The 25740-nt window shown below is 43.2% G+C and overlaps 1 protein-coding gene across 3 annotated transcripts in view; it reads left to right on the top strand.

The window, feature by feature from the left end:
• The window catches only part of LOC137379101 (L-fucose kinase), a 322051-nt gene that overhangs the window by 99057 nt on the left and 197254 nt on the right, over positions 1-25740 (top strand). For all 3 annotated transcript variants that reach the window (XM_068049779.1, XM_068049780.1, XM_068049781.1), the window contains exon 3: positions 2022-2173. In XM_068049779.1, coding sequence (XP_067905880.1) covers positions 2022-2173 — 152 coding nt within the window. The remainder of the gene's footprint in view (positions 1-2021; positions 2174-25740) is intronic.

Here is a 25740-nt window from a genome sequence, read left to right as displayed (position 1 = left end):
AGTGTTTAAATTCCTCTAACAGAATTACTTCTCTGAGATTCTCATAGCTGAGCTGTATTTTAAGAGCCCTCAGCCACTGGTCAAAAGCCAGCTGCTTACTTCTTTCAAACTCCAGATAAGTTTGATTAGCCTGCTTCTTGAGGGTTCTAAACTTTTGGCGATAAGCTTCGGGTACTAATTCATATGCCTCGAGGATAGCATTTTTTGTCAGTTCATAATTTGATGAACTCTCATCTGTCAACAGGGAATAAACCTCATGGCCTTTCCGGTTAGTTTGCTTTGTAATAAAAGAGGCCAGGTCTCAGCTGACCATTTTAGCTGCCTTGCCAGTTTCTCAAAGACACAAAAAAAATTTCTACATCCTCCTCACTGAATTTTGGAATTAGTTGAGCTAGTTTTAACAATTTTGTATCCATCTCTGAATTACACTCCTCCATATTGGCCATGCTTTCACTTGGGTTACTCTGCACCCCCTAGTTAACTCAAGCCGCTTCAGCTCTCTGTTGTCACATTCCTTCCGGAATATTCTTTCTCTCTCTCTCTCTCTCTCTCTCGTTCCCTCTCCTGTCTTTTTCTCTCTATCCTCTTTTTCTTCATGCTCCTTCTGGAAGGCTCTTTCTTTCTCCCTCTCATTCAAGTTTCCTCTGTTCTAGTTGTATCTTTGCTAGCAATACCCTGTTGGATTTACTTCTAACCCTGTTTCTGCTTCTTCAGATTCAAGGTAAAAATGGTTGGCCACTAGGAGTTCAGACTTCCTAGCCTTGCCACGTACAATGATCCCACACTGCTCAGCCAGTTTCCTTAGCTCCTTCATAGACAGTGCTTTTAACTTATCCCAAGTTACTTCACCCTGGCTTGCGGAGCTACTAGCTTCAGTTGTACATATATTAGTATACAAGCACACACAACTACAAGAAAACCTGTATTAATCTTGCTCTTTTTTGATTGGGAACAATTTGGCTTCCCACTTCTAATTTCTCGTTTGTGGGTCAATTCCGGATGCTAGCACCCACATTTCTGTTACGACCAGGTGAGAAAGTTGTCTAGGGGTCCCTCTCAGCCTTCACCTGGTCTTACTGTAACGGTGTTTAATTTTAAACACTGTTTTTAGCTCCCCCTTATTGAATCCTTGTTCACTACTTTCCAATTATAAGGCAAAGAAACCAACACAAATGGGTTTTCTTAGGTTTAAAGAAGAAAAGTTGAAATTTATTAAACTTGAACTTGCACCCTAATTCAGTTGATGCCTACGGGTGCACGATGTGCCCATGCTAGCATGCATATGCGATACATGCAAATAGAGAAGGAAAGAGCAGGAAAAAAATAAAGTGGAAAAGTTTGAGGTATTATCTGAAGAGTTTTTGTTCCGGTTCTTTGAACTCACTGTAGAGTCCTTGATTGTAGGTAGATCTTGCTTCTTGTTGGCGCCCGGTATTCTTCTTTAGCCTTGTTCGCTGTAGGAAACTTTTCTGTCTTGGGGTTCCAGGATTTTGATCCAGTGACAGAGGGTATGGCGACAAATGTCCAACACCGGTTTAATGTGTGACTTGGAGGTGGTTTCCAGCAACTTGCTGCCCTTGTCCTTCTAGGGTTGTGGAGGTCATGGGTTTGGCAGATGCTATCAAGACATCCTTGCTGAGTTGCTGCAATGCATCAAATAGATGGTATACATTGCAGCCATGTTGTGCCATTGGTGGATGGAGTGAGTGTTTAAACTGGTGGTTGGTGTGGCAGTTGAGAATACCACTTTGCCCTGCGTGGTGTCGAGCTTCTTAAATGTTGATGCAGCTGCATTCATCCATAGAAATGGGAAGTATTCCATCACATTCCTGTCTTCTGTCTTGTGGGTGGTGGCCAGGCTATGGGGAGTCAGGAGGTGAGTCACTCACTGCAGAATACCCAACCTTTGACTGGAAGAAAACGATGAATGAATGCCAGATAAAGAGAGTTATATCACTACTGTCATTAATGACTTGACTGATCCAACATTTTCACACAATTCTCATCCCTTTTTTTTCCAGAACTTGAAATCCGCCAACAGAAAGGGTCCATTGCTCCTGACGTGGTCCTACTTACTGTTGAGGATCCAGAGGCGCGTGTTGGTAGTGGTGGTGCCACCCTCAATGCATTGCTGGTAGCTGCAGAACATCTCAGTGCCAAGGCAGGATATACGGTAGGTTGGATTAGTATCAGAACATGTACAAGTTAAGATGCGTGCTTTTGTGGTGATGAATCAAAGTCAGGTTTACAGCTTATAGAACCACAGAATCTTACAGCACCATTCGTACCAGCTCTTTGAAAGAGCTATCCAATTAGTCTGACTGCCCCTACTCTTTCCCCATAGCCCTGACAATTTTTCCTTTAAAAATATATATCCAATTCCCTTTAAAAGTTGTTCTTGAATCTGCTTCCGCCACCCTTTCAGGCACTGCATTCTAAAATGTAACAACACACCGCATAATAAAAAAAAATTCTCCTCATCTCCTCTCTGGTTTCTTTGCCAATTATCTTAAATCTGTGTCCTCTGATTACCAACCCTCCTCCCAGTGGTAACAGTTTCTCTTTAATTAATCTATCAAAACCCCTTATAATTTGAACACTGCTATTATACTATCAGCGACCTGATGGCTCAGTGCATAAATGAACCAGGTCCCTGGCTCAACTCCTGGTCTGTTGTAAGTGAGCGATCTTAACCAGGGTGTCATTTGGGATGCTGTGATTGGCCTCAGTACATTTGGATTAGGAAAAGGATAATCAAGAGAGTAACAAAGACTCTCATTGATACAGAACCTTTTCAGGACCTCCGAATGTCCTAAAACACTTTACAGCTAATGAAGTACCTTAAAAGTATAGCCACTGCTATAATGTAGGGAACAAAGCAAACAATTTGTGCACACCAGGCTCCTTCAAATAGTCATGAGGTAATGACCAGATAATCTATTTTAGTGATGTTGTTTGAGGGATAAGTAGTGGCTAGGACACCAGAAAGAGAGGCAAGAGTACTTCAAGTAAGCCACTGCTGTCCCTAATTAAGCTGGGTTCCCACTTCCAATTATAATCCAGTGATCCCAGTGGAAAATTGCACATGTGGCTATTGGGTGAGAACAAAAACAGGCTTGGTTATAACAGATGCTCTATTTTTTGTCAGATTGCTGGTATTTTTTTTTGTGCAACCATTTGACTCTTTTTCTAAGCTCTCCTTGGGAGTATTTCTGGTTGTGTGTTCACGGTATCGAGTACACTTATTCAAATATATGTGGCTGGGATAATGTGTGGAACTAGATCAATGAACTTCTGAAGGTGGAAAAGGAAATGTGAAGATTTGCATTAATAATCTGTTTTGTAATATCATGTGCAAAATGCTAGTTTTGTGGAATTGCCAGTTGTGAAGTCTCATTTATTTCTCAGAAAGCAATTGAAGAGAACCCATGGAGATCGTGCCATTTCATTTATATCTTCTCAAAATAGCTCTTCTGTCCTGTTTAGGAACTGTTTTCCAGGCACTTACTCTCTGTGGCTCTTTGTGAAGATGGTTAGACACATAGACACAAAAATTAATTAAATCAGTAAGAGTTATTGATGATGTGCTGTATCTTGGTCCCTCTGAAAGTTTCAGCAAATTAATTATAGCAAATTCCTGAAGGTAATATATCACAAATTAATATTTCAGTACCCAGGTTGCTAGCAAGGCCTTAAAATCTCTAATGATTGTTGCCTGCATGAAGTGCACAAAGTGTCATCTTGAAAGGAGAATTTAATGCTGGGTGGACTTACTCTTTAATTATTTTATATCCCCTTCTCTCCAATGAATTCCTGTAACTATATCTCAGCTTTTCCATCTACTTAATTTTCTTCCATTTTAAATTTTTTTTTAGATTATAAAACAGATGTTGCAATTAGCCTCAGCATCCCTGGGAAGAGAGGACAAAAAAAATTAGACTAAGACTAAACTAAGCGCGGCCATATTTTACTGCTCCCTCCTGTGTCACTGTAGAATAGCCTCAATAGGATGATAGAGAGAGATGGTATTGTTAAAGACTAAAGAGGTTAACAATTTCCCTTCAGCATAACACTTACTGCCCCGTTCTTCAGTGTTCAAAGACAGATGCATAGTTGATAGGGTCCCCATTGCATAACGTTGATGTACAAGAATTCTGCACTCCTTCAATTCTGGCCTCTTGCACATCCCTCATTTTCTCGCTGCACCATTGGCAACCTTCATCTGTCTGGGGCCTAAGCTCTGGAATTTCCTCCCTAAACCTCTCCACCTCTCTACCTCACTCTTGTCTGTTAAGACTCTCCTGAAAAACTGCCGCTTTAAACAAGCATTTGGTCACCTCTCTTTTTTATCTCTTTATGTGACTGGGTATCGATCTTTGCCTGATGCTCCTTTGTATGCCATGGGAATTTTTACTGTGGTAAAGGTGCTATTATATGCAGGTTGTTGTTGTATTACTTAAAAAGTCAATAAAGGGTTTGCCAGATGACTGAGAAAATATGTGTGCTGCTTGGTGTGGTACTGACCCATGTGGGCCAGAAGGTCACAGATTTGATTCCTGATTTGTGCAAGTTTATATGATCTCAGGCAGGGCATTGGTGAAAATTCTACAGTTAACCTCAGCTTCAGCCAGGGTTCCTGCTCCTATCGTGGGTTCAAGCCCTACTAGTTGCAATGTCTTGGCTGAGACTCCAGTATGCTGCTGGAGGTACTGTTGTTTGGACCCGCGTTAAACTAGGCATCCATCTGTCAGCATAAGTAAACATAAAAGATCCCACCACCATATTCAAAGAAAAGCAGGGAATTCTCCTGGTATCCTGGATGACATTCCTCTCTCAGCCAACACCATCAGAAACAGATTATCTGGTTGTTGATTTATTTGCAGTTTGTGGAATCTTACTGTGTGCCAGTTGGCTGCTGTACTTACCCACATAACACTGACTACACTTCAAAAGTAATCCATTTATTGTAAAAGCACTTTGTGACATGGTGAAGATGTGAAAAGGTGCTATATAAATGCAAGTTTGCTTGTTGGTTCATTCCATCCTGGATTGTGATCCAATGACGCCCCCCCACCCCCCCCCCCCCCCCACCTGACCGTGCTCATGTGTATGGCTATAGAGTCTGAGAATTGACAACACAAAAGGAGGCTGTTTAGCCCATTGTCCCTTTGACTGACTGAAATTAATTACTTAAATCCCAGTTCCCCGTCTTTCATCACATCCTATTATGTCCTTTCATTTCAAACACTCCTGAGCAAGGTTAGGACTGGATTTGAGTATGATGCAGCCTGAAATTGAATGGCCTGCCTGTGTTCACTGTTAGGGCTCACACATGAAAAAGATGACAACTGCCTGTGGAAGATACCCCAGTTGGAGAAGAGCAGGAGAGAAAATAAAAGAAAATTGTCCCTGATCTGTTTGAAAATGAATCAGCCAGACCAAGCAAAAGAACACAGGGGAAGCATTTACCCTTCGGAGCACCTGTCCCTGCAGTTACTGTGACTCTTGCAAGAAGAAGGAAAAGATTGGTTTTCTGCTTCAAGCTAGCTATGCTGTGGGTGTCAGCCTTGCTCAGTGGTATCACTTTCGCCTAAATCAGAAAGCTGTGGGTTCAAATCTCATTCTAGAGATTTCAGCACGAATTCTAGGCTGACACTCCAAGGCTGCATCATAAGAGGAGTTGTCTTTTGGATGAGCTGACCCCTCTGTTAAACCAAATCCTGTCTGCCCCCTCAGTGGATGTAAAAGATCCAGTGGCATTATTTCGAAGAAGAGCAGGAGAATTCTCCACAGTGTCCTGACCAATATATATCCCTCAACTAACATCACTAAAAAACAGATTATCTGGTCATTATCACATTGCTGTTTGTGGGAGCTTACTGTGTGCAACTTGGCTGCTGCGTTTCCTACATTACAATAGTGACTACACTTCAAAAAGTACTTTATTGGCTGTAAAGAGCTTTGGGGATGTTAAAGGCATTATTGAAATGTGAGTCCTCTTTCTCAACCTGGCCTTTTTTAGCTGTTCTCAGGATTTATATGCATATCACAGAGAAGATATTGGAAGCTGTCCATGAATGTATGTGTTGTTAATTTATATAATGGATCAACAGCGGGCTATTGGGTAAGATGGACCACAAAATCCTTGCTTAACTCCTGGTCTGTAACAGGTTAGCTGATCTGAGGCAAGTAAGAACCACAATTGGTCTCAGTTCCCCTGGACTAGATGGGGGGGATAGAGTGAGCCAGAGCTTACACACCCTGATCCCTCTACAGTAAACCTTACTGCACAGTGTATGACTGCAACAGGGGACTGTGAGGGGGGTGGGGGGGGGGGGGGGGTTGGTGGTGGCGGTTGTTGGTGGTTGAGTTGTGTGGGGAAACAGAGTATGCCCAACTGTGATGGCCTCTATGGTAGAATAGCCCAGCGATACACATTTTTGCACCTAAAGAATAGCTAGTTGGACAACGTTCAAGAGGGCTGCCAGTGGCCTTAACCTCTGCAAGAGTCAGCATAGGAATTGGAGGACGGGGTGAGAGGATGGGGAAATGGAAGTAAATTGGGAAATAAAAGGACCAATTAAAGATTGTACCAGAATCAGAGTATGTGGACACTAGCTAATGATGGGATTTAGATATGCCTGTGTTGTCAGTAGCAGGACATTCTTCACTTAACTTCCCTGTTGGTCATTGGTTATAAAAGATGCTACACTAAACATCAAGACTAATCGCTGAGGTTTAAAATAAAATCAAGTATAACACAAACCTTGAAACGTGAAATATTAAGCACAGAGCATGAAAGAGTATGTTTTTAAAGGTCTGTCTTGAATTCTGTTCAAGAAACCTGTACAGCTTAATTTAACTGCAACCTTCCTTAGTGTCAGCAAATGCATAGTTACTGCAGCCCAAGGTGACTATAAGGTTACTGCTCACACTGCAGTAATCTTTTCAAAACTGTTTTTCTTCCTGTGATTTCTTCCTCTTATCCACATTCTTTTGATTCATGCTGGGGCACAGTTACATGAATAACTCACTCAGGTGGATGCACATTGACAGAGAGTGCAGCCAAGTCTGATGATATATTCGCTTGTTGACTACATAGCAATCCGCTATCACCTCCTCTGCACACCTTGGATTTCCTACCCTGGGAGAAGAGTTTAATTGATACACTCAATCCAGCCCTTACCTAAGCCTGGCTAACTCAATGTAGATTATGGATCAACGCTGAAACTTCCTGATGTATGATTAGTAATTTTAAAACTCACATCGTCAGTCTCTTGTGACATTGTTGTCGATAAGTTGGAAAATATGTTCTTTCTTGCCTGTCTGCTCTCTCTTTGTTGCTGTTTTTCCACCTATGCCTCTTCTACTTTTGTTTCTCTGTTTCTCTCTCCTTAACCCTTTTAGCTTTGCTCTGTGACCTCTTCTAGCCGTTGGGTAACACTTCCTCACATATCACTCAAAGCAATTTCTGACAATATTTATTTTCCCACTTCGATCACCCCATTGCTCCACCAATTTGTTGAAATTTCTGATGTCCAAAATGCATAAAATAAAAAAATTTATAAAATAAATAATTCAAAAAATACGTTGTAAATTTATCCATTCCATGTTATTGAGTATCTTTTTAGAGGATGAAAGAGAGACTTGATGCGAATAAATCAACTTGAAAAAAAATGAAGCTATTTTGCTTACCTGTATTTTTCAGTTAAAAGGTAAATGGCAAGGTAAAAGCTGAAAGACATATTGTAATTATGAACATCTATGAGTAACAATGAGAGACAAAGACAGAGGCACATGTCTTGCTTCATTCTAATTTGATGCCCTTTTTTAAAAAAAATTATTTTTTTTAAAGCTTCAGTGTCCCTTAACTCATCCTTAACCCTGTACCCACTCACTTTTGAGTGATTTTTGAGGAAGTGCCACTCAATGGTCAGATTGTACAGTTATCAGGTGATGAGTTTACACTGGCAAAGTCAGATTTGCAGCATCTGCAGTATTTTACTTTTGTCCATTATAAATGGAAATTTGTAACGGGCAAAGTTAACAGAGGTTTGATAAAAATGTAACAGCAGGAAGTAGGTTATTATGCTCAGGAAATGTGCATAGGTTTAAGATTTTTTAAAATAAGATTAATCTACATTAGTTGACCTCCTGTGGTGTTGCTCATGGGAATTTGACCAAATGTAGACTTTGGGCGAAGCAAGGCTAGAGACCAGGAGATTAGTGGATAAGCCCATGTCAGTATAATTCAGTCTCCATTGTTCTGTCCTTTATTTTTACATATCATAAATACTTTGATTTTATCTATTTTATAGTTCAATAGCAAAACCTATAGCAATGCATTCAGTTTTAATTACACTTCAAAAAATTTAAAGTTTAAAGCCAAACATTTTGCAAACCTGTTTTAGTAACACTCAAAGCATCTTTGGATTAAATAGCTCCGCTATAATAATCCCTTTGGTTTGGGCTGAGGAGCAATTGTATCAACAACTCCTGGCTTTTTACCATGTTGGAGCTGTAACAGAATAAAGATAGCTGACTCCAGCCTTTAAAGAGAGAGTCATTACAGCAATCTCCATACAATTTAATCTGCTTCAAGTGATTGATACAGAATTCATAATACAGATAAATGTGTATAATGTGTTCTGGCTGCTTGTTATCTATTTGAATTTGGAGTAAAGTTTGCTGTCAACTCAATTGAATGAGGTCTCTTTGAGGTCTGCTTTGTTCATTGTCGGCACCACTATGTTTGTCTGCGGTAAGCAGAGGAAAAGTCAGCTATGGTTTCCAGTTCCTGATCTCTGCCCAGTGACCCTATGCTGGAATGTGTATTGTGAACAGAGGACTAGGCCCAGTTGTGATTTTCTCCCCTAGATAAGTACTCAAATGACATTCATTGCCAAGGCTTGCAAATGAGTAGCTGGTGATAGTTGGCAGCTGTTAAACACTACCTCTGCAAGAAACAAGAGTGATACCAGAACAGGAAACATTGAGCAAGTGAGCTCTTTTCTCCAGAAAAGAAAGGACTGAGGGGTGAACTGATTGAGGTCTTTAAGATTATGGATAGGCATGGGGCAGACGTAAAGGAGATGTTTCCACTTACAGGCGAGAGCAGAATTAGAGGCCCTAAATATAAGGTGGTCACAAGTAAATCCAATAGGGAATTCAGGCAAAGCTTCTTTACCCAGAGAGTGGCTGGAATTTGGAACTCACCACCACAAGGAGTGCAAAAGCAAATTACTGCAGATGCTGAAAATCTGAAATAAAACAGAAATACTTGGAAGGTCAGGCAGCAAAATGCAGTCTGACCTGCTGAGTATTGCAGAATTTTCTGCTTTTATTACCACAAGGTACTGTTGAGGGGATGGCATGGATGCACAAGGGGAAGCTGGATAAGCACAAGGGAGAAAGGAATAGAGGGAAATGTTGATGACGTTAATGAAGAGGGGTGGCGGCAAGCTTGTTTGGAGCATAACCACCAGCATGGACCTATTGGGATGAACAGCTTGTTTCTGTGCCATAAATACTCTCAGGATGTCAGTGACCTCAGGAGAGGAGGCTGGGTTTGGGGAGTGGCAGGAATTAAAATGTATCTTCAGCCTCTTTTAAAGAGACGCCATTTTGTTTCTGTCCATTTTGCCCTTCCCCCTGTCTTTCCTGAAGCAGTTTCCCCTAGCGGAGAGGTCAATTACCGGGGGCACAGATTTAAGGTAGAAGGATTAGAGAGGACATGAGGAAAAACTTTTTCACCCAGAGGGTGGTGGGTGTCTGGAATTCACTGCCAAGAACGGTGGTGGAGGTAGAAACCCTCAACTCATTTGAAAGGTACCTGGACATGCACCTGAAGTGCTGTAACCTGCAAGGCTATGGACCAAGTGCTGGAAGGTGGGATTAGATTGGGCAGCTAGCTTTTTTGGCCAGCACAGACACAATGGGCTGAATGGCCTCCTCCTGTGCCGTAATTTTTGAGTGAACCCAAGGGCTCATTTAAAGAAAGGGGAGGATTTATAAAGAAGTAAGTGAGTGGTAGCATTGATGTGTACAGAATGAAAAACTTTGACCTGTAGCAAACATCCCAACAAAAGTGGCTTCCCTATAACCTTCATCGCTGGTGGTTTCTGTGCTGTTTGCTTGCAGTTTTTAAACATTGATTAATCAAGGGAAGTTATGGAGTAGACGGCAGATTGTGTGTAACTAATCTAATTGAATTTTTTGGTGAAGTAACAGAGAAGGTTGATGAAGGAACTGTAATGGGTATTGTCTGTATGGATTTTAAGAAAGCATTTGGCATATAAAGGCTGGTTAACAAAAGTGAGGCTCATTGAATTGGTGGGTCAGTGTCAGCTTGGATAAAATATTGGTTTAAGGACAGAAAACAGTGTGTTGTGGAATACAGAGTAAAATTTCAAAATTTGCCAATGATACCAAATGTGGAGGTGTGGCAAACAGTCAGGATGACACCAGTTGCCTTCAACAGGACATACATAAGCTAGCACTGTGTGCGGGAACAGGGGGATCTGGAGGTTCATGTGCAAAGATCTTTGAAGGTAGCAGGACATATTGAGAGAGTAGTTAGCAAAGCATATGAGATCTTGGACTTCCTAAATAAAGGTATTTTGTACAAAAGCAGGAAAGTTATCCTGAACCTTTATAAAGCACTGGTTCGGCTACAACTAGAACATTGTATTCAGTTCTGGTCACCACAATTTAGGAAGGATTAGAATTAGAATTAGAACATTACAGCGCAGTACAGGCCCTTCGGCCCTCGATGTTGCGCCGATCATCTGACCTACACTATTCCATTTTCATCCATATGTCTATCCAATGACCACTTAAATGCCCTTAAAGTTGGCGAGTCTACTACTGTTGCAGGCAGGGCGTTCCACGCCCCTACTACTCTCTGCGTAAAGAAACTACCTCTGACATCTGTCCTATATCTTTCACCCCTCAACTTAAAGCTATGTCCCCTCGTGTTTGCCATCATCATCCGAGGAAAAAGACTCTCACTATCCACCCTATCTAACCCTCTGATTATCTTGTATGTCTCTATTAAGTCACCTCTCCTCCTCCTTCTCTCTAACGAAAACAACCCCAAGTCCCTCAGCCTTTCCTCGTAAGACCTTCCTTCCATACCAGGCAACATCCTAGTAAATCTCCTCTGCACCCTTTCCAAAGCTTCCACATCCTTCTGTCCTTGAGAGGGTGCAGAGGAAATTGACCTGAATGGTTCCAGGATGAGGAATTTTAGCTACAAGGTTAGTTTGGAGAAGCTGGGGTTCTTCTCCTTGGAGCAAAGGAGGTTGAGGGGAGATTCGATAGAGATGAAGAAAATTCTGACCGGTCTATTTAAGCTGTACAAAGACGAGCTGTTCCTATCAGCTGATGGTACAAGGGCTAGGGGACACAGATTAAATGTTTTGGGCAAGAAATGCAAGGGATTGTGAGGAAGACCTTTTTTACACAGTAAGTGGTTATGACCTGGAACTCGCTGCCTTCGAGGGTGGTGGAAACAGAGATGATGAATAATTTCAAAAGGAAATTGGAGAGCACTTGAGGGAAATAAACTTGAAGGGCTACGGGGATACCACATGGGGAATGGGACTGACTAGATTGCTGTGCAGAGAGCCGGCATGGACTCGATGGGCCAAATGGCCTACTCCGCACTGTAGTGACTCTATGACTATTCTGTGAAAGACTACAGACCACATCCTGCTGGTCAATCAGAGGCACCGGCTGTTGAGAAATCCTCAGTTTTTGCTTTCTTTCATCATATCTGCAGAGCAATGGTATGTTGCAAAACCAATAAAAGCAGATAACCGATTTGTTTTTTTTTAAAGAAAGGGTAGTAAATTCTAGGCACCCCACAGCTGTAATCACCCAATGGGACATAGTTGAAACATTCCTCTCAGGAGGCAACAGGCATGAATTACCTAAGGGAGGGGTGCTGGAAACAGTGGATGCTTCAAAATCACAACCATTGTTTGTATCTGAAAGAAAAGGAAAAGACAGGGGAATGTTTCAGATTGTGACTCGTCATTAGAATTCTTTATTTTCGAGGTTCTGTTGGTCTCAGTCTATAATGTTGCCTTTTTTTTTCTCTTTCAACACACCTGCTGCATTTTTCCAGCCTCTTCTGTTTTTAATGCAGGAAGGTGATGCTTTCCAGCTTGTGAGTTTGCAGGCATTGTTGGTGTGTTTCATCTTTCCATCTCCACTCATTGATTTGCTACTTTCTTGCTGCATTTAGTCCTTTGGGGCCACATGTATTATTGCATTCCCTCACTGACCAGGGAGACTCGGGGGTGGAGGGGGGGGAGTGGCGGTGGGGGTTAGTGCTCCTGCAGTGACAGGTGATATTGCAAAACATGCTGGTATAATACACACAGGGCCTGTTAGGCATTTTGAACATGCAGTAATTTAAAAGCTGCCAGGGCTCCAGTTTGTGCTTTAGGTCTGTCACCCATCAGTGTTCTAACACTCACTACCAGCAAACAGAACTCGCTGAGAATAGAACAAACTGAGAACTCAACCTTTGTGTGTATCATATCGATCAACTTGATGATCCCAGGGCTAAGCAGGCCTTGGTAAAGGTTCTCAGCCAACTGTAAATGCAGCTATAGGAGGCATTTTAAAAAATATACATTAAATTGAGGAATAAACTTTTATAATCTTCAAAGAAATGAAACTGGACGGACCACCCGGCATTCACCTAGGCACTGTAAATGACAACGGGAACCCCAGCCCTGTCGAACCTGCAAAGTCCTCCGTACTAACATCTGGGGGCTTGTGTCAAAATTGGGAGAGCTGTCCCACAGACTGGTCAAGCAACAGCCTGACATAGTCATACTCACGGAATCATACCTTGTAGACAATGGCCTGACACCGCTATCATCATCCCTGGGTATGTCCTATCCCACCGGCAGGACAGACCCACCAGAGGTGGCGGCACAGTGATATACAGTTGGGAGGGAGTTGCCCTGGGGGACCCCATGAAGTCTTGTGGCATGAGGTCAAACATGGGCAAGGAAACCTCCTGCTGATTACCACCTACTGCCCCCACCTCGGCTGATGAATCAGTGCTTCTTCATGTTGAACTCCAATTGGAAGAAGCACTGAGAGTAGCAAGGGCACAAAATGTACTCTGGGTGCGGGACTTCAATGTCCATCACCAAGAGTGGCTCAGTTGCACTACTACTGACAAAGCTGGCCGAGTCCTAAAGGACATAGCTGCTAGATTGGGTCAGTGGCAGGTGGTGGGGGAACCAAGAAGAGGGAAAAACCTACTTTACCTCATTCTCACCAATCTATCTGTTGCAGATGCATCTGTCCATGACAGTATTGGTAGGAGTGACCACTGCACAGTCCTTGTGGAGACCAAAGTCCTGTCTTCACATTAAGGGTACTCACCATCGTGTTGTGTGGCACTACCACTATGCTAAATGGGATAGATTTCAAAAAGATATAGCAACTCAAAACTGAGCATCCATGAGGCGTTGTGGGCCAGCAGCAGCAGCAGAATTGTATTCAACCACAATCTGTAACCACACAGCCTGGCATATCCCCCACTCTACCATTACCATCAAGCCAGGGGATCAATCCTGGTTCAATGAACAGTGCAGGAGGGCATGCCAGGAGCAACACCTGGCATACATAAAAAGGTGTCAGCCTGGTGAAGTTATAACACAGGACTACTTGCATGCAGCAGACAGGGCTAAGCGATCCTGCAACCAATGGATCAGATCTAAGCACTGCAGTCCCGCCACATCCAGTCGTAACTGGTGGTGGACAATTAAATAACTAACTGGAGGAGGAGGCTCCACATATATCGCCATCCTCAATGAGGTGGGAGCCCAGCACATCTGTGCAAAAGACAAGTCTGAAGCATTTGCGTCCATCTTCAGCCAGAAGTACCGAGTTGATGATCCATCTCGGCTTCCTCCTGAAGTCCCCAACATCACAGATGCCAGTCTTCAGTCAATCTGATTCACTCCGCGTGATATGAAGAAACAGCAGAAGGCACTGGATGCTGCAAAGGCGATGGGCCCTGACAACATTCCGGCAATAGTACTGAAGACTTGTGCTCCAGAGCTAGCCGCGCCCCTACCAAGCTGTTCCAGTATAGTTACAACACTGGCACCAACCTGGCAATGTGGAAAATTGCCCAGGTATGCCCTGTACACAAAAACGAGGACAAATCCAACCCGGCCAATTACCGCCCTATCAGTCTACTCCCAATCATCAGCAAAGTGATGGAAGGGGTCATCGACAGCGCTATCAAGCGGCACTTGCTCAGCAATCACCTGCCCACTGACGCTGAGTTTGGGTTCCGCCAGCGCCACTCAGCTTCTGACCTCATGACAATCTTGGTCCAAACATGGACAAAAGGGCTGAACTCAGGAGGTAAGGTGAGAGTGACTGCCCTTGACATCAAGGCAGCATTTGACCGAGTATGGCATCAAGGAGCCCTGGCAAAACTGTAGTCAGTGGGAATCGGGGGAAAACTCTCTGCTGGTTGGAGTCATACCTAGCACAAAGGAAGATGGTTGTGATTGTTGGAGGTCAAACAGCTCAGTCCCAAGACATCACTGCAGGATTTCCTCAGGGTAGTGTCCTAGGCCCAACCATCTTCAGCTGCTTCATCAATAATCTTCCCTCCATCATAAGGTCAGAAGTGGGGATGTTCGCTGATGACTGCTGTCACGGCACTGGGTTTTTTTCTCTTCTGTTTAAAACAGTTTGCCTTTAAGACTGAGCACAGTTTGCCAGCAACTGCAACTGTTTTCTAGGCCACAGCAGGAGAGAGAGAAGGTCACATGGTGTACTGTAACTTTTAACTGTGGATAAAGACTGACTTCAGTCGGTTTGAACTAGAGTCCAGTGAAGCATGCTCTGAAGGAAGAAGCTGTTTATTTCTCTTAGCAGGAAAATCTACATTTATCTTCAGACTCTATATTGCCTAAGGAGAGAAAAAAAAACTGGAAAAAAAGAACATTTGCCTTCAAGTGGGACTCTCTGTCGTTTATTTGTGTTTTCTGGAATTCTCAGTAGAGTTTCTACTGAAAAACTATCAATTTTCGAATCCAAATAGACCTGTGGCTATACTCCTTGTGTAATGCCTGCTGCAACTGAAGTGCTTCGAATGCGTATCTATTAAAAGACTTATCAAATTTGCCTGGAGACTTCGAGTGGCATCTGATCACTCTAATCTGGGACACCTCACCAACTAGGAGTGTAACTCATTAGGACTTTCAACCCAGCTACTTATTTTATTCCGAAGAAAGGCTATTTTTAAAACCGGTTAACGATTGATTTTTGAATGTATGTGGGTGTGCATTAGGGTTGAGAGAAAATAAGAAGTTATGAAGTCTTTAGGCATAAATTTATCTTAATAGTGTTTATGATTTAGTTTATTAATAAATAGTTAATTTGTTGTTTAAAGATAGCTGGATTGATCTGTTTTATTCTGAGGGTTACTAAAGTGTTTAATTTGGCTGATTTCCGGGTAGGTGGGAAAACTTTAATAATATGCTGTGCCCTGTCGAGTATTGGGACTGAATTGATAGTGCATTACTCCCGCCTTGGTCATAACACTGCACAATGTTCAGCACCATTTGCATCTCCTCAGATATTGAAACAGCCCAAGTCCATATGCAGCAAGATCTGGACAACATCCAGGATTGGGCTGATGAGTAACATTCGTGCCACACAAGTGCCAGGCAATGACCATCTCAAACAAGAGAATCTAGCAATCTCCCCATGACGTTCAATGGCATTACCATCGCTGAATCCCCCACTATCAACATCCTAGGGGATCACCATTGACCAGAAACTGAACAGGACCAGCAACATAAACTCTGTGGCTACAAGAGCGGGTTTGGGGCTGAGTATTCTGCGGTAAGTAACTCACCCCTTGTCTCCCCAATGCCTGTCCACCATTTACAAAGTGCAAGTCAGGAGTTTGTTGGAATACTCTCCACTTGCCTGGATGGGTGCAGCTCCAACAACACTCAAGAAGCTCGACAACATCCAGGACAAAGCAGCCCACTTGATTGGCACCCCATCCATCACCTTAAATGTTCACTCCCTCCACCACCAATGTACAGTGGCAGCAGTGTGTACTATATGCAAGATGCACTGCAGCAACTCACCAAGGGCAGCAGATGCATGGGAACACCACCACCTGCAAATGCCTGTCCAAGCAACATGCCATCCTAACTTGGAACTACATCGCTGTTCCTTCACTATTCCTGGGTCAAAATCCTGGAACTTCCTTCCTAACAACACTGTGAGTGTACCTACACCCAAGGACTGCAGTGGTTCAAGAAGGCAGCTCACCACCGCCTTCTCAAGGGCAATCAGGGATGGGCAATAAATGCTGGCCGAGCCAGCAATGCCCACATCCCATGAACGAATAAAAAAAAAACGTTGGAAGAGGATTCACTTTTTCCATATTGGTCAATGATGTAAAAGAAAGAGAAAGACTTGCATTTTTCTATAGCGCCTTTCATGACCTCAGGATGTCCCAAATTGCTTTCCAATCAATGAAGTATTTTTTTGAAGTGTAGTCATTGTTGTAATGTTGGAAATGCCAATTTATGTGCAGTGTGATCCTATGAACAACAGTGAGGCAATGACCAGATCATCTGCCTTAATGCTTTTGGTTGAGGGATTAATAAAGACGCTGGGCAGAACTCCCTTGCTGTTTTTCGAAATAGTGCCATGGGATCTTTTATGTTGCATACCAGAATGATACTTCCTGCTCTTCAAATGGCACTGCAGTTGACAGATTGGTGACATCACTGTTTGCCATTTGATGTGTATGGTGGTTGAAAGGAACCCTTAAATTGTCTTGTATGTTTATCACTTGGGGGGCTGACAACAATAGGTGCTTCAAAACTCAAAAAAACGAGCAGTAATTGCCAGTGAAAGTGTTGGACTCGGCATGGAATAGCTGGTCAATGTAGGTTTTTCCCAGGTTCCTCTTTTCATTCTTTCAACAGCAGGATTCATCATCTTACTTGGAAAATGTATTACAAAATAAACTCTGTTCCTCTCCATTTTACTGTCAACATGATTATGTAGATCTTCACATTCTTTTCCAATTGCGTCTTTACTGAGTGAAAGTTCTCCGAAGGAGTAGAACACATTGTAAACAACATGTCAACTAATTCAGTAACTTAGTCTCATCTTAGTGACAACTGGAAGGATTCTTGGATCCATTCCCATTCAGTGGCAAACAAATTTCACCCTCACCTTTTTGTTTCAGTTCACTTGCTCACTTAAACAAGGCACCTGAGTGAATGATGAAATCCACAGCATTTGTGATCACAATAGTGGACTTCAAATCTGCCTTAAGAATGCGATCAAGTAAACGACGTGGGCCAGAGGTGATTAAGGCTTTTAACTGTGTAAGTCATCTCACACATTCTTCAGACAACTCAGAGTTGTTACAGGAGCCCACACTGTTGTTTGAAATGACCCAGTACTGTTATGATCAGAGCAGAAATATATGCAGTGTATGAAATATATATGCAGTTCTACATCAGCTATGCTGGTCCATCTGACTCCTTCAGTAGTTTTGTTCTTGAATCTGCAGAGCAAAGCAGAGAATTACAGAATATACAGCATAGAAACTGGCTGTTCGATGCAACTGTTTATGCTTTACATGAGCATCCTCCCACCCCTCTCCATCTAACCCTATCAGCATAACCTCCTATTCCTTTCTCCCTCATATGTTTATCTAGCTGCTTCTTAAATGCGTCTGTGCTACTCGCCTCAACTATTTCATGTAGTAGTGAGTTCCACATTCTAACCACTCTCTGGGTCAAGAAGTTTATCCTGAATTCTTTATTGGATTTATTGGTTACTGTCTTATAATTATGGCCCCTAGTTTGGGACCCCTCCAAGTGGAAATATCTCTACATCTACCTCTACACCTATATCTAGTTAGTCAATATATATCAGGTTACCAAGTTCAAAAGGGTTGCCCATTCCCATCCCCATTGCTTCTTCAATGGCTTCCTTAAGGGTATCCCGAGATCCCCCTCCCCTTTGAGTTTACATCCAATATCCCAAACGAGGGGACGGATGCAGGACCATCAAAGCTGCCCTTTTTATCTCATCATCATCCGAATCATGGATGTCTCTCAACTGTTCCATATGCTGTATAAAGACTGTCGCCTCCTCTCCCGCTCGAGGGGAGTGACTCCCGATAGATGTTCCTTTAATTTAACAGTGGTAGTCGACCTCCAGAATTGGCCTTTATAGCCACTCCAGGCGCTGCTTCACAAACCACTGACCACCTCCAGGCGCGTATCCATTGTCTCTCGAGATAAGGAGGCCCAAAAAGAAAAAAAAGAAGTCGACCTCATATACTGTGCAGTAATGGGGGCTGGTAGTTGTACCTACCCTGCAGCTGGCAGCACTGGTCCAAACTTAGTCTGTGTTAAGGGAGCCATCAGCAGTGGACGACCTCCTGCTCTCGGGGTTTCCCCATATTCTGGCGATGCTCCCTCATCTCCCTCCCCCATTAGGTTGATCATACCCTGTTGAGCCATAACCCATTCCTGCAATTACCTGATCTGTGCTCGGCCCTTAGTGTGATCAGCCCTCTCCCCATTCTGTTCCTTTATCAGATGGTAAACCACCTTCATATCATCGCACTTAGTCTTAAGGTCTTGCACCTGTGCATCGACCTCATAATACAATTTCTGATACTCATTTCTCTCCTCCTCTATCTTGCAGACCTGGCCCTGATAATAGCCTGTTCATGCCCTGACTGTTCGATGGCCCTTTCTGTTTTTAGTTCCTCAAGTTCTTTCATCAAACAATTAGCCACCTGTATGAGGCTTGCTTTCTCAGAGCTTCTACTTCCTGTTAGAATTTAATGTTTTTGCACTGATCTTTACAGTGTTGATGGTCATATCCATATAACCATGCAGCCTTTTCTATCCTCTTCCTTCTTTGGGATGATTCTGTCCACCCCTCAACCCATCCTAATGGAGCCTCTGAGCTAGCTATCTCCCTTAACCAAGCCTTGCTTGGCTTTAACTTCTCACAGATATACTTCTGTAACCTCACTTCCAGAGTTATGGGAAGATCACCTTTCCTCCCTACTTCGTCTGCGATGCTGTCTGTTTTCAGCCATATCACCTACTGGTGTCCCTTCTCATTGATCACCAGCAAACTTTAGGGGATTCTCTTCCTCACTTGAAGACCTCCGCCCTCTTTCCCCCCCCCCGCCCCCCCACAGCCCTCACACACTCAAGTTTGTGACACCGGAATTACAAATGTGTGACTTGAGCAGAATAACTAGCGAGACAAGTTTCTTCTGATCAGGCACAATCACTTTATTGAATTATCCACAATCCTTAGAGAAGAGGTACACTCAGCCATCACAAGTTACAGCTGCAATTACAGTTACGTGACCCAGGACCCTGTCCTGCTCGAGGCTAAACATAGGTTAACTTCCCCCCCCACCCATTCCTAACTTAATTTCCGAACTTAATACCTACAATCACCCCTCGGTTGGTCTGCCGATGGTGTTTGTAGGTCCCTCGGTGGAGTTAACCAAGCTGTATCGTCTTCCTTGACTGCCTCCAGGAACAGTAACAAACCCCGATCTCCGAGTACATTTATACATTTCTTGCTGCTGATTGGGCCATCACGTCTACAAATTTGGCAATGCTCCAAACCTTTAGTTCTGATTGGCAACTTATGTCCTCATTCTTGATATTCCTGTTTTTTTAAAAGAACAGGTCATCTGTGAAAGAAACAATCACCTATTTCCTGCTGACAGTTGTTACCAGGAAGGCCAGTCTTTCACACCTCTTCAATCCTTAGATTTACACATTGTACAGCGAGCTCGCCACTGGTATCAGACCCACCGGCCGTCCATGTCTCCGCTATAAAGACGTCTGCAAACGCGACATGAAATCCTGTGACATTGATCACAAGTCGTGGGAGTCAGTTGCCAGCATTCGCCAGAGCTGGCGGGCAGCCATAAAGAATGGGCTAAATTGTGGCGAGTCGAAGAGACTTAGTAGTTGGCAGGAAAAAAGACAGAGGTGCAAGGGGAGAGCCAACTGTGCAACAGCCCCGACAAACAAATTTCTCTGCAGCACCTGTGGAAGAGCCTGTCACTCCAGAATTGGCCTTTATAGCCACTCCAGGCGCTGCTTCACAAACCACTGACCACCTCCAGGCGCATATCCATTGTCTCTCGAGATAAGGAGGCCCAAAAGAAAAAAGAAGAAGAAGAACACAGTACTTGAGCCCATCTCCTTCCATTATCTGATTCTTAAGGTCATCAGACACTAATCCCTTTTTCTATTGTGGTTGCAAGACATATCGGTTTACTGCGCCCTTGATACTTGACTGGGCTATCTGACTGTTTCCACTGAAACCTCGTAACTTCAGAATCTCAAACATGGAGCTAACCCCTTGTTGTCCTTTACACCTGCGTGCAAGCAGGGATTTAGAAAGCTCTGAATTCCCAGGCCAAACAGCAACATGTAATTTTGATGTCAGCTGTACACAGTGGTAGCATTCTCGCCTGAGTCAGAAGGTTGTGGGTTCCACTTCGGAGATTGTTGGAGGTACTGTCCTTTGGATGAGATATTAGACCAAGGTCCCACTTGGCTTCTCAGGTGGACGTAAAAGATACCATGCACGGTTTTGAAGAAGAGCAGGAGAATTCTGCTCGATATCCTCTCAATATTATCCCTCAAACATCATCACTAAAAACAGATTATTTGGACGTATCACATTTCTGTTAGTGGAACCTTGCTGTGCATAAATTGGCTGCCACGTAACTTACGATACAATTGTGACTACACTTCAAAAGTACCTTATTGGCTATGAGGCACTTTGGGGTATCCAGTGGTCCTGAAAGGCGCCATGTAAATTCAAGTCTTTCTTTGATAGTATAACTCAGGTCTGTTGGCCCTTGTCACTCAATGCTAAACAGGTCCTAGTCTTCAACCAGCAGTATGTTTGCATGTTGCTCGAGAGTTATAAATGGTCCCAAAGTTGGGAATAAACTGCGTTTTGTGATATTTGCTCATATTAGGTTGAGTCCGTGAGGTTAACCAAGTATAAATAATCTATAGTAGCCTCAGTTGAGAGATTGTGCACTGTATAATTTAAATTCTTGTGATAAAAGGCTAAACCTGTATTTCCTGTCAGGGATAATTAAATAAGAGGATATATGACATTAGGTGGCAGGGTAGCTGAGCTTGACCTTAAATGCCACTTCATGGGATTTTATGTCTGCATGTGACACTGAGAATTGCTTCAATGTGTGTCGGTCATTAAAATACCAATTTAAGAAAAACTGAAGATCAGATGGGAATAAAAGAAACCATGTGGGCGTGAAATTGGTCTTCGACAATAGCACAAAATGGCCAATAGTGAATTGGCAGCCTGTTGGACACCATGCCCAATTTTTTTTCCCTAAATTGATACGACAGGGTGGGGTGTAAAAATTACATTCTCAGGTAGATGCTAGTGCTGTAGCTGTGCAGGAATAGCTTGGCCAAGGCACAGCTAGTTCTGGAGCACAAGTTTACAGCTGGGGTGTTGTTAGGGCCCATAGCCTTTTCTGTATCCAGTGCCTTCAGCCGTTTCTTGATATCATGTGGAGTGAATTGAATTGTCTGACACTGGCATCTGCATGTAAAAAGCCTTGCTAAAATCCATGTAGACTGCATCAAACGTGCTACCCTCATCGATCTTCCTTGTTACCTCCTGCAAAAATTTAATCAAGTTAGTCAGACATGGCCTTCCTTTAAAAAATCCATGCCAACTGTCCTTGATTAATCTGTGCCTTTCTATGAGGATTTATACTGTTCCTCAGAATTGTTTCTAATAATTTGTACACCACTGAGCTTAAGCTGACTGGCCTGTAATTACTTGGGCTATACCTTCCCTTTTGAAACAGCAGTGCAACGTTAGCAGTCCTCACACCTGTGGCCAGAGAAGACTGGAAAATGATGGTCAGAGCTTCCGATATTTCTTCCCTTGCTTCGCTTAGCAGCCTGGGATACGTTTCATTTGGGCCTGGTGATCTATCCGCTTTCAAGGATGCTAAACACCTTAATGTGTCCTTTCTCACTATGTTCATCCCATCCAATATTTCACACTCCTCCTTGACTACAATGTCTGCTTCATCCCTCTCTCATCTGAAAACAGACGCAAAGTACTCATTAAGAACCATACTCACACCTTCCGCCTCCAAACACAAGTTACCTTTTTGGTCTCAAATCAGCTCTACAAATCTAGTTGTCCTCCTGCTCTTTATGTACTTATAAAACATCGTTGGGTTTTCCTTGATTTTACTTCCCAGTATTTTATATGCCCTCTCTTTGCTTTTCTAAGTTCCTTTTTAATTTCACCCCTGCATTTCCTATACTGCTCTCGGCTGTCTGAAGTAGTCAGCTTTTGTCATCTGGCATAAGCTTTTTTTTTTGCCATATCCTACTCTGTTTGCTCTTTGACATTCAGGGGTGTCTAGATTTGGAAGTCAACCCTTTTTTTGTGGAACATACTTGTTCTGAACCCTCTCTATCTCCTTGAATGTCTCCCACAGCTCTGTTACTGATTTAACTTTAAGTAGCTGTTTCCAGTCCACTCTTGCCAAATCACTTCTCAGTTTAGTAAAAATTGGCCTTATCCCTAACTTAAAACTTTTACTCTTGGATTATCTTTGTTCTTTTCCATAACTGCTCTAAATCAAACTGAATTATGATCACTGCCACTAAAATGCCCTCTCACTGATACCCCTCACCTGCCCAGATTCATTCCCTAAAATCAGTCCAGAAATGTCTCCTCTTGTTGGGATGGCTACGTACTGGCTAAAAAAAAGTTCTCCTGAATGCATTTTCAGAATGCTGCACCGTCTGTACCTTTTGCACTGAATTTATCTCAGTTAACATTAGAGTGGTCGAAAGAACCCAGGTTCAATTCCCTGCTCAACAACCTGGGCTTGGAAGGGGGGAAATCTTTAAGTTACTATTCCTGACTGCTATCCAGTGGCGTTATGTGAAGTGGGGGAGTGTGGGCCCTGAGTGACAACAGGACTGAACTTGTTGCAGTACTCTCCCATGGATGTATAGTGTGCTGGTACTTTTTTGTTCAGTTTCTAACATGAAGTGTAATCACTTAGATGAGGCACTGAATGCCTATAAGCAATAGCAAAGAAGAAGAATGGAAAGGATAAAAGCAAAATACTGCGGATGCTGGAAATCTGAAATAAAATGGCAGCATCTGTGGAGAGAGGAGCACAGTTAACGTTTCAGGTCAGTGACCCTTCAGAACTAGCAAATATTAGAAATGTAAAAGGTTCTAAGCAAATAAAGCGGGGTTGGGGCAAGAGATAACAAAGGAGAAGCTGTAAATAGGACAAGGTCACAGAATAGCTGACCAGAAGGTCATGGAGCAAAGGCAAACATATGTTAATGGTGTGTTGGAAGATAAAGCATTAGTACAGATAGGGTGTTAATGGACTGAACGTTGTACAGCCGCAAGTACAAACATGGAAAAAAACAGTGGGTTAAGCAAACTGAACAAACTAAGATGAAATAAAATAAACACACAAAAAAGTATATTAAAAAAAGGAAAAATAAAAAACTAACTAAAAATAAAAGTAAAATGGGGGACCCGTCATGCTCTGAAATTATTGAACTCAATGTTCAGTCCGGCAGGCTGTAGTGTGCCTAATTGGTAAATGAGATGCTGTTCCTCAAGCTTGCGTTGATGTTCACTGGAACAGTGCAGCAATCCCAGGACAGAGATGTGAGCATGAGAGCATGGGGGAGTGTTGAAATGGCAAGCAACCGGAAGCTCGGGGTCCTGCTTGCGGACTGAGCGGAGGTGTTCTGCAAAGCGGTCACCCAGTCTGCATTTGGTCTCCCCAATGTAGAGGAGACCACATTGTGAGCAGCGAATACAGTATACTAAATTGAAAGAAAGTACAAGTAAATCACTGCTTCACCTGAAAGAAGTGTTTGGGGCCTGGGATAGTGAGGAGAGAGGAGGTAAATGGGCAGGTATTACACCTCCTGCAATTGTCGGGGAAGGTGTCATGGGAAGGGGATGAGGTGGTGGGGGTAATGGAGGAGTGGAACAGGGTGTCACAGAGGGAACGATCCTTTCGGAAAGCTGACAGCGGAAGGGAGGGGAAGATGCGTTTGGTAGTGGCATCACGCTGGAGGTGGCGGAAATGGCGGAGGATGATCCTTTGGATATGGAGCCTGATGGGGTGGAAAGTGAGGACGATGGGAACCCTGTCGTGGTTCTGGGAGGGAGGGGAAGGGGTGAGGGTAGAGGTGGGGGAAATGGGCCGGACACGGTTGAGGGCCCTGTCAACCACAGTGGGGGGGGGAATCCTCAGTTGAGGAAAACGGAAGACATAGCAGAAGAATGGAAAGGATCTTAGTGGTTCATCTGGCTGGGCCCCTAAAATTCTAAAAGTCCGATGGATTGCTACGCCTCTCATGTTTCTCAACATCTTTTTCCGCCAATTATCTCTCTCTTTCCTTTTAAACACTATCTGCCATAGGACCATCGGCATTTGTGGATCTGTACTGTCATGGGAAGAAGCAAACACCTTCAGGAGAAGAGGGTGGAAATTGGGTTGAGGGTAGTGGGGGAAGGGAAGTACATGCCAAGGCCATCAATCAAAAGCAGCTCGCCACCATCTCTCACACCACTTTGAAAGGTTCAGCATAATCACCTAGATCAGTAATTCCAATTCTTTTGCTTCCTTGGCACAACATGGAACTTAACAACAATATGGAAGCAGGTACCCTACTTGAGTCTCCACATGCAAGCTGTCAGAATGCGGCGGGCCGTACTTGAAACAGTCTCTTAAATATTATGCTGTATTTTGCCTGCTATTTAGTCGCTTAGTTGTTAAGTGTTTGTCCTGTTTAAAGGTCTGATATTGGGCTGTCCTAATGAAGAAGATCGCAGCATCATTCCATAATCTGGGTGAGCTTGTACCCGCCTGGTCAATGATGGAGCACTATAGTTAGCCTCTGATCCCCTGACAGAGAGAGAGGAAGATGTAAAATCATTCACAGGTTCCAATCCTCATTGGGCTCAACTGTATCGATGGAATGGCACTCTGACCCTCACTGTATGAGCTGTAGAAAATCCACTTGCATGAAAAAAATTTGCATTTATATCACCCCTTTCATGACCTCAGGATGTCCCAAAGTGCTTTACAAGAAATGAAGTACTTTTGAAGTGTAGTCACTGTTGTAGTGTAGGAAACACGCAATTAATTTGCACACAGCAAGCTCCCACAAACAACAGTGTGATGATGGCCAGAGAATCGGTTTTAGTGATTGAGGAATAAATATTGGCCTGGACACCTGGGAGAACTCCTCTGCTCTTCTTTGAATAGTACCACAGGATATTTTACTTCCACCTCAGAAAGAAGGTGGGGCCTCGGTTTAACATCTCATCCAAAAGTCAGAACCTCCAATACTGCAGAGCTCCCTCAGTACTGCAATGGACTGTTAGCCTAGATTCAATTAGAGAGCTGCTTCAGCAATGGACCTGTATCCCAGCAAGTGATTGCCTTCAAGAGAGAGAAAAAGACGAACTGGACAGTTGTTTTGCTGGAAGCCTCGAACAAGGAAAGCAAGTGCAATGACAGCATCACGAAGGATCAATACAATTAATGATAATAAACTTTCTCACTTCATGTTATTGCTACTGCTAAACTGAGTA

This window comes from Heterodontus francisci, chromosome 17, assembly GCF_036365525.1.
Source record: "Heterodontus francisci isolate sHetFra1 chromosome 17, sHetFra1.hap1, whole genome shotgun sequence".
Lineage (NCBI taxonomy): Eukaryota > Metazoa > Chordata > Chondrichthyes > Heterodontiformes > Heterodontidae > Heterodontus > Heterodontus francisci.
Note: the sequence above shows the minus strand (reverse complement) of the source record. Positions and strands in the feature narration are given on the sequence as shown.